Source organism: Diorhabda carinulata, chromosome 1 (assembly GCF_026250575.1).
Source record: "Diorhabda carinulata isolate Delta chromosome 1, icDioCari1.1, whole genome shotgun sequence".
In the NCBI taxonomy this organism is placed as follows: domain Eukaryota; kingdom Metazoa; phylum Arthropoda; class Insecta; order Coleoptera; family Chrysomelidae; genus Diorhabda; species Diorhabda carinulata.
In genome coordinates this window covers 10,422,947-10,433,540 of record NC_079460.1, presented here as the reverse complement: position 1 = coordinate 10,433,540, position 10,594 = coordinate 10,422,947, and the positions used below count along the sequence as shown (strand labels likewise).

At 30.9% G+C, this 10,594-nt stretch overlaps 1 protein-coding gene across 1 annotated transcript in view; it reads left to right on the top strand.

Annotated features, from left to right (window-relative positions):
- The first annotated feature begins 1,981 nt into the window (after positions 1-1,981).
- The window catches only part of LOC130893783 (atrial natriuretic peptide receptor 2-like), a 110,878-nt gene continuing 102,265 nt past the window's right edge, over positions 1,982-10,594 (top strand). Inside the window, exon 1 of the mRNA XM_057800158.1 lies at positions 1,982-2,508. Within this exon, the coding sequence (XP_057656141.1) occupies positions 2,260-2,508 (249 nt within the window). The 5' untranslated portion in view covers positions 1,982-2,259. The remainder of the gene's footprint in view (positions 2,509-10,594) is intronic.

The window sequence follows — 10,594 nt, the reverse complement described above, 5'->3', positions numbered from 1 at the left end:
AATATTCAATTATCATCTTTATTTATAAGTCCCTATGAAATGAGATTTTTCAAATAAAGCACGCAGATATTTTGAGTTAAGGTTAATGTTATTTCTTTGAAAATGTTTAGCTGCAAAAACAGTGTGTTAATAAAGGAATATCCTCGGAACCTCTTTTATGCGACATTACGTTTTTATTCATTCAAGACTTCAAAAGATACTTAGTAATCGAGTGAAGATTAAATTGCTTTCATATCGAAATTCAGTTTATTATAAACTTCTTGTTTAGTGGTTAATTTTGGGATAGCACATTTACCTTATATTGTCAATAAAATTCATTATCGTTGTATACGATGTGTGAAAATATTTTCGCTAACTTCATGAATTTAGTGCCCATGAAATAGATTTGGATTCATTTCATCACACTTTTACACACAAACTTCTAATTTATTATGACTATGCGAAAATCGTGTCAACATTTTTTAAAAACGTGGATACTCTATTTATATGTACATTTGTGATATTGAATTCAACCTCATAAAAGACATGATTGGAAGTTTATTAATTCAACAATTTTATCTCTGACATGTAATTAATACTATCATCTCCTCTGGATCAAGCGATTTCGTTGTAATTGAACTCATATCTACACTGTATACTTCAATAGTATTCGACTAAAAAATCATTGCAGATTAGATGATTCAGTTATTGAGTTTTCACCTTAAACATAGGGGAGAGTTTGAATCCTGAATGGAAGGATTTTTTTAATTTTGATTCAAAGTTTCTCTAAATTTCATACTTTCCTAGATTTTTATCGTAGAATATATACATTTTCCGCTTTTTGTGCAACTTCAGTGGGTGTAATTTATTAACACAATTATATATTTGTTGAACATATTGTAATTAAATTTCGAGTCAAAATTAGTAGTGTAAATTGAAAAGTTTTGTTAGATTTACTAATCAGCATGTGTTAGATTACACTGGCCAACAACAAAAGTTTATCGTGTTACATTATAGATTATGTTGATAATTTATATTGAGGTGAAATCTTTTTGCGGGATAAGAAAGTATATTCAAATAACTATATTCCATCCTAGAGGAATGAAATTATTGTCATAAATATAAAATAGAAATATGAACAATGTTTATATTGAAAAATATGTCATTTTTAATGGCGTCGAATATTTATTCAAAATCTAAAACATGCATTTTGCTAATAGTTTTCTTTGTTAAAACTCAGGTAGATTCATAATCTGAACATTTGTTAGGGTGATGAATCTATCAATTGTCTCGAAACCAATATCAATATTGTTGGTGTCCATGGTGTTCTCGATGGCGAACATTTTTTGTTTTATTTCATTTTGATCATTTTTATTACACAGATTCCAGTTTCTTGATGAAATTTCAAGGAGTAAGCAGATTGAGTCTACGAAATCAGATCACTTCTAATGTCAATGAATGTATAAAAACCTTAAGAACCCTCTTATTGATGGCTTTGAAGCAAAATACTCCAAAGTACCATCAAAACAAATTAGTACTGACAATGGTATTGCGATACAACCGTTTCGGTCAGTATTATATATTTTTAGGTACCTACATGAGAACCACGGAAATTAGTTTCAGTAGTATTGTGGTACAAAATAGTATCGGCCAGTGTTATTTGTTGATTTAAGAGAACCTCTAAATAATTCGTTTAGGATATAAATAACATTTCGAGTTTTTTAGTTATGTAGATAAAAATAAACATGTTCAACTGATTTTCTCTACTATTATTTATTGTAGTTGTAGTTCGCTGACAGCTCGTTATCCACAAAATCTAAATCACAAAAGCATGAACAGAGTGTGTTTACGTACTTAAATTGACGTTCGTTGAAAATAATTTATATTTTTCGTATAAATGAGAATATAGATTTTCAATCAATTCTCCGCCTTATGTAGATTTAGTTAGGGGCTGAAGAGGCTTCAATAACTGTCTTAAAATTGAAATTGGTGTTACAAAATTATTACGAAATTAGATTAAAATAACATATATCTGTTCAGGTAGCGCTGAAGTACTCGATCTAGGTAATAAATTTTCTATGATAAATCAATTAAAATACTTTGTCTACCCAATCATTTAGTGAAAATATTATCTTTTGCGCCGACACACTATCAGTAATTGCTATCAACGGCTATCAACTTTAGTAGATTGAATGTTTTCGTAAAATGTGTTGCGATCGGACTGTGAGAATTTTATTTCTTGCTTATGTCGTGACCAATTGTGCCATAATATAGTCAGTGATGGTTTATTTCATGTTTATGTTATTTTTGGCTACATCTTTTGCGGATTCAGATTTTAATTACGATATTTTAAATCAGAAACCCTGGCCGGTTTCGGAACCGTGCCAGAAAATTCCTACTCAGTGTGAAGAATCCGGTGATAGCGAAGATGACTATTGTTCAATATATAATGAAACCTCTAATCAATGGGAGGTGCACGTTGCTGTGGTATTGCCGAATTCCAGTAATTATATTGCCAACACAGAAATGGTAAATATTTTGTGTGTAGGTTACATTAAACAATAATTCCTCTAAACTTCTTCAATAGTTTTCAAAAATCAGTACCTAACACATTATAGAGCTGAATGTATTTTTTTTATTATTATTTCTATTAATTACTAATGTTCACATTGAAAACAACAAAATTGTAAAAATTGAATTTTCACTACATTTCATTTCACAAACATAAAAATCATGATATGGAAATACTTTGACATCTATTTTTCAACTTATTATTGTCAATAACTAAACTGTGCTTTGTTGCTATTTAATATTTTGTTCAATTCAATCTACCAACTCAACCTCGAACTTTTGGGTCTGTAATTACTTTCATTCATCAAAAAATCTATATATACATAAAAGTTATATTACCAAAGATTACTTATTTTTTGATTTATTGCCATTTCAAATCTATCTATCATTAATGCAAATAAAAGTAATTAGTCTTTTTGCTATTGTTTAGGCATTAAGGGAAGCATGCTCAATTGTACACTATTCATAGTCTCATTTTTTCAGACACTTTTGCGGTTTCTTTTAAAAATATTTCAATAACATTTTTATTTCTTTTGTTTTTATTATTTATTCGTGTAGGTGTTTCCTTCATATTTCTACTTATTAACGTAGATATTCGTTTCTACTTCCGCTTCATTGTTCAATACATTCTTCACAATTCTTTTCTTTCAAGGTTTTTTAAAATCTTTATTACTACAAGGGAGTTCATCTTCAATCCGACCTCTTCAACATTCTCTGGATTCTACTGTATTTTAGTTAGCTATTCCTCTAAATATTATTGTAACTAAATTCGGCGAGAAATATCTGGATTCATACAGGTTGTTAAAAAGTGGTTGCCAAGAGTTTACAGTTTACAGGAATTTAAATGTAAACATTTTTAACCACTTTTATGATTATGGAATATGTTTTGGAAACTATATAAAAGAAGATTTCATAATACAGTAGATTTTTTATTATATATATATATATATATATATATATATATATATATACGTATTTTCTTTATAATTGAATAGATACCAATGATAATGGGTCATTGTCAATGTCATTAGTTCGTAAAATAAAATATATTCTATCGCAATAATTAAAGAATGAGAAATTCAAATATGCAAATTGACGTCTCTTAATCAAATGAATGGAGTACGAGTAAAAACGTAAATAGAATCAACTACTACAGTCATTGAAGTACCCACTACAAGAAGACTGTGATATAAAGAAACTCATGGATTAGCTAGAATATTCCAAATGAAATAATAAAATATGAATACTGTAAGTTATAGTGTCCTATCTTAGTTTATTTTCTAGATATTTGTGAACCTATAACACTCAGCTTGCTGTATTGTTGCTATAAAAATGTGTTAGTCTATAGTATAGGACCTAGTCTAATACGAGGTGAATGTAAAAATTTGATAAAAAAATGGAGGAGTCAGCATTTCACACAGTATGCAACATTACATAGTTGCTTATTTGAATATAATCAACTCTTCTGGCATTTTTTGGAAATTCCAGCAATAATCAAGAAAACATTTTGGAGTGTGTGGTATATTGATAGGATGTTATGTTAAGTATTAGTGAAATATACAATTCTGACAAACTTAATAGTGAAATAATTGAGTTTACTTAATAGAATAGTAGATTTTCAAATGTTTTTAATGATTTCATGATATTTTCAGCTCACGCTGCTATTATATATCTCGATTAACAATATCCTTCCATATTACAAAAAACTGAATTAAAAATTAAAATTAATTTCCTCACTGCTGATACAGCTAATCATTTTAATTATAACTCGACCATGCTAGCTCGGGGACTCGCATTTTCAGAAGTTTGTTGACAAACTCTCCCCATCGTCACCGATTGCACATTTGATACTGTTTTTTTACTATTCACATCGAAAAAATTCCAGATTTCCATACATATTTCTATGTTAATCGATTGATCGTGCTAAGAGTAAAATTCCTTATAAATTTTTAAGCGACAAAAGCTGTGAGCTATTTAGTAATTTAAAATATGAAGGAAGCAGAAGTTTTGTTTGAGTAAAAGTTTGAATATAATGACCACATTCAAGAATGTTAATGTCATAATGATTTAGCAGAATTTTTGTAAACGTAATGGTTTTGAGGTTTGTATTTATTATTGAAGTTCAAAGTGAGGTCAGTGGTATGAAGAATAATGTGTAAATTTTGAAATAACGTCGAATATTTATTTTAGGTCGGTGGACGTGTATCAGCTGTTCTATGTTTTAGCTTACGAATTTTTCGTTGAATTTCTAGCGCGTAAACTCTTTTTTTTGCTCTACAAAAGAAAAGGACTGGCAAAAAGCCAAATCAATGCTAGAAGACGTTAAGAAATAGTATTGTAAATTACTATCTAGCGTATAAGATCTATATACGGAAATTTCGATTATAATGATAGTGTAAAAATTGTTTTTAAAATTAATACCTGGAATTTCCATGAAAAGCAATATAGCGAAAACGGAAGGAGAATTTTCCTACTGTTGAAACTTTTATTTATTCTAGTTACACTCACAATAAAACCTGAAATGACATATAAAATTTAGGGCTCTTAAAACCCTCTAGTAAAGGCCCTCGTTTGATTACTGTTCATGTCGATAGTGACGCAGGATATATTCCAGGTGAAAACGTTTGTTGGAAATCATAAATCCAACGACTACCAAAACGAGATGAACTATGAAAATTCTGCAAATTGTGCGAAAACATTTACCATCAGATAGTGTTTTTGAAGACTGAAATGCGCATCGCTGAGAAAAATTTCATCACAATTTGCTCGAATCGGGTTAGAAATCGTTTACACGGACTTTTTAAATAATATCTAAAGGGGGACCAGAAAGTAATGTTGTTTTTTGTAGATGTTTCATTGCTATTTATCAGCTTAATGCGTACTTCAAAGTCATGTTAAAGACATTTCAAGGTTATTGTAACTATTGAATAATAATTATTTGCAATTTCCAGCATTGTATGTTTTTAATTTTAGTAAGGGTTGTAACGCAACCGTTGTCATCAAAAGTAGTTTCGATGTTTATCTGTTCCTATATGCCCAATATGGTTTCAAGTTCAAATCTCATGGTTTTCACCTCTCTGACTCCTAAAAGATCAATAGTATTAGACAAGGACTTGTTAAAGGCGGGAGTGGAAACAAATCAATGTCTGACAATCTAAGAATTCTAAAACTCCCTCAACAATTCTTGGTTGAACATCTAAGAGCATGTGTGGGCTGATTGGAAAAATGGACTGAGCAGGTGTTTGGATTCCTTCTAATTGTCCGAAAAAAAAACAAAATTAATCGTCAATTACCTACATAGAACGTATTGTTTCAACGGCTCATACTGTTTTTTGCTTTAACTTGATAACTATATGATAATTCGAAACGCAAAAGGCTCTTCAAATAAATCACCACGAAGTATTACGAAGCCGGGTTTATATCCAAAAACGGCGCTCCTGAGGTTTAGTGGAGTATATGCGAAATTGAAACCGAAATTTTTAATCGAAAAGTATTCAACGATTGACAACAGAAAAGGCGTTATTATGCAACACAATAAATAATACAAGATCGTACTATGCAAGACGAACCTTGAAAAAAATTAAAAAATTTGGATGATGTTTGAAATTTCATCTCGAAGTAGGTATTTTACTCTAGAACCAATTGATTTTTATCAGTACGATATTGAAAATTTGCACACTAGATGACACAATGTTATTGATAACGAAATTGATTACATTACATTGATTGAAAATAATAATTTATTGAAAATTTATTCGTTTTGATTTAATCAAATGAATCGACATCACTTCACGGTTTTCATTTGTATTCATAGTAACATTGGTCGAGGAGGGCCCCCGAAACGCTATTGAATATGATTCTTCAAATCGTTGATATCATGAATTATGGGTATCTTGTAGGTTATTGATTTGAGGTAAACTAATAAACAGAAATCACAAAGATATAACTGTGTAGATCGAGGAGGACAAAGCTGGTGTCCTTCTAGACCAATCCAACGGTTTGGGTGTGTTGCATCTAAAAGTTGTGCAGCACCTTTGTGTACCATTGTGTACGAACCATATGTTTTGTCTGATATTGAGTGCGATCACTTCAAATACTTCACGGCGATCATTTTAGAAAACAGGTATAAGAAATAAAATTTAATAGTTTAGGCAGAAAATGTGGCTCAATCAAGTTATTCTCTACAATACCAAACCATACGTTCACTGAACAAATATCTTGAAAAAGGTGCTATATAATATAATATTGTGAAAATTTACGATAAATATTCTTGAAAAATGTGCCTCGTTCGTAAACAGTACATTATTTGAAAATTGAGTATTTCGTATATTCTCTTTTAAAACTCGCCACACTGATGAATGGCTAATATTTAAGGCGTTGGCCTTTTTTCTAGTGCTTTGTTTCGCTTGTACATGAATTTCATCTAAAAACTCTTGTTCTACCATTATATTTCTACCTATCCGGAAACGACCAGTGTAGACTTAGAATTTCTTTTTAACATAAGGATAAGCAGTTGTGCATACGTGCAAATACGGAATGATAAGGCGTCATTTGTTGCGGATATTTATCAGTATAAAGAAGTCCAGCTTGTCGCGAATTACCATTTGCCATACCATACACAAAACGCATGTTTGCCTTTTCAGCGTTTGTATACATGTTACAATACACAGATAAAGCAAAATAACACAGATGACAAATTTATGTAAATTACAATTGGTAACTATTAACATTAGTGTTTGACATCACTACAATTTGAATAAACACGGTAAATGAATTGTCGAAGTGACAACCGTCTATTATTCTAAAACTTTGTAATTAAAAACAAGGTAGAGGTGGTTATTTCCAGCATTCATTATGAATTGTACTACATTTTACATCTTTACTGTTTCTCTTTCAATTTATCAAAAAAAATTGAATATGGTGTTTATTGGTTTTGAGAAAAAAATTTGAGAATGAAAAATATTTTTAAATGAAACAAGGATTTCGATTATATTTCATAAAACTTGAAAAAAGTTTTCATATGGAAGAAAGTAAGGGCTGCTAATTTCACCCGCGAATATTGAAAAAATACCTTAGTGACTGAAATTTTAGAAAAAAAAATAAAAGCACAATTTTAGTCATCACCTTTTAAGGGTGATATCTTGGAAACGGGTGGGCTGAGGAAATTTTGTTTTAGGAAATACCCATTTTAATTTCATACGAGTAATCACCTTCTGAATTTTGTCATGTGAATTTAGAAACATCCTGTATGACATAAAACCCTGTATGGCTTATCCCTTGTAAAAGTTACGGTTAGTACAGCAATATTTCAAAAAATTTGTACGTTCTTGTTCGCTACATGTTTAATTTTCAAATAAACCCTTATGAACCTAAATGTCGCATGACGTTTCACTGCACAGTAAAGGAAAAAAAATAAATTGTTTGTCTTTGCTGTTCTTTACGGAGAAATAAATTAACGTAAAATTCTAAACATAAAAATGAAATAAAAGAGCGTATGACGTCTCGACACTTCTGTCAGCTAGTTTGTTATATACAACCACCCTCATATTTACCATTTACTTGCCATTTTCTATTCCATGTTTAAAGTAGTTTAAAGTAGGAGTAAAGTAGTATTCTACCAGAATTTATAAAATGATTTCGATTGTTGCATTTGAAAGTAGAAAGTACTTAATTTACTAATTAATAAATTCGTTTTCTCTCTATATCAAGTTCTATATCTAGTTTCGGCTTAGGGGTTGTTTTTATAGAAAATATCTATATCGTATTACTTTATTGGAAAGACGACTATTAAATTTTATATAAATGAAAGTCTGAAACCACATTCGGAAGAGATTAAATCCTTTTTGACCAAAGAGGATGAGAATAATTTTGTAAAGAAAACCACGGAAAGAGGACTGGCTTCATCTGGAAAATGATTTACAATTCAAAATGTGACTGAAACTTCCCACAAACTCACCTCAAAATAGGTGATTTGCATTTATTATAATTTTAGATAGGTACAAAATCAGGAACGGATGATGCTTTTTCAAAAATAAAAGTTTGTGCAAGGTTGGTTTGATGGAAGTGTGTTTTTCATATAATCTATTTTCAACTCACTTAATGCAAATTTTTTACAAATTATCTAAAAAAGAATCTTCCGGAAGTTCTGTAAAGTAAGCAATTGTTTTTGATATCATCTCTTCATTTGTCTAAAATCGCTATTCACCATGTGATTATTTCAAATTAAGGAGGAAAAAGTAATGAAAGGGAGCCAGATCAGATAAAGATGGCGCATGAAGCAATAAATCGTAATGTTTTCTCTAGTTAAACATGGAAATATGCCAGCAAATATGCATATCTTCCCTTTGATGCAAAATATTCCTTACCCTTTTCCTGGATGTTCATCATCATCTTTGATTAAAACTAAAATATCTGTCAGATTTATCGAAAATTTTGACATATGATGTAATTCATTCGATTGTTATCAGGATTTACAATATTGGTGAACACAATTTTTAGTAAGTCAGAATGAATTATCAACAACTTTGCTTCATAATTATTACATTCTATTCTTCAGTTTGCTTCGTTGTTTGTTTATTTGTGAAGGAATCTGCAATCTTGCAATTTTTATTTGAATTTTTAGTCACTTGAGCACCAATATTTTATTTTAATCAAAAATCTGAATCAAGTCTTAATAGTCAAAATGTTTCTTCTTGCTCTGCAAACTTTTTTTCAGTCGAGGAAAGAGATGATAGTCGGACGAAGCCAAATCTGGTGAATAAGGGGGGTGTTCTAGTAAATCAAACCCTAAATCACGAATGACAACATGAGATTTGTGTGCAGGGGTGTTGTCCTGCAAAAACAAAACACCTTTGGATAGCTTTCCGCGTCTTTTCTCTTTAATTTTTTCCCGTATAGTGGTCAGTAATGTCGAATACTAATCTCCAGTCATTGTTCTACCCTTATCCAAAAAATCAATCATGATTACTCAATGGCAATCCCAAAAAACTGAAGCAAGAACTTTTCCATTAGATTTTTGGACACGAAACTTCTTAGGTCTTGAAGAACCAGAGTATCACCATTCCATCGATTGATGCTTTGTTTCTGGATTGTAGAAATGGACCCAAGTTTCATCCATAGTAACAATTCGATTTAAGAAGTCCACATCGAACGCGATGCTTCTATCCTTGCACGCTTTTGGTGAACATTCAAACATTTGAAGATCGGTTTTTTAGCAATTTTTCTTATGTCTAAATTAACGTGAACTATATGATGAACGCGTTAGTATAAAATATTCGGTGTTTCAGATATCCGTTTTAGTCCAATTCGACGGTCTGATATAATCATGTTATGAACTGCATCGATATTTTCGGGGACTGACACAGAAACTGGCTTTCCTGATCGGTCATTATATTCAATGGAAGATTTACCTCTTTTGAAGCTTGCAGCTCAATTTTTCAAGGTTGTATACGAAGGACATTGATAACCAAGGGTATTAAGCATATCGTCGTAAATCTGCTTACCTCTTAACCCTTTTAAATGCAGGTACTTGATGATGGCTCGATACCCCAAGTTTTAAAATCTTTTTTCTTTCAATTTATTGCGTAACTCTGGTTTACTTTTTTGACGTCAAACTGACACACTGACACTTCTAATAAATTATTGTTCGTTGCTATGGTAACGCAATATTTTGTTTATGCATGGAACTGGTCTAGGATAGCAATATATCCTCGTAATTTACAAGTGAAAAATAATATTTTTTGTACAAATACACACTTTCGAGGCTTGATATTAAAGCCTTTCTCATTTACCTCTTGATATGTATCATATAACTGAGAGTTCACATTTTACACTTATATATAATATTTATTTACAATTTTTATTTGGCATTATCAATGCGATGAATAATGTATGCAACAGACTGACCTGGACACACTTGTCATACACCACTCCGATCCGACTCCGACCCAATTTTTCTCCAAAGAACGGATTGGTGTGGGTTCACAAGTAGTGCGCACACATGTCCCACATGCTTCCGGGCTCCGGCTCGATACGTTCGCCACTC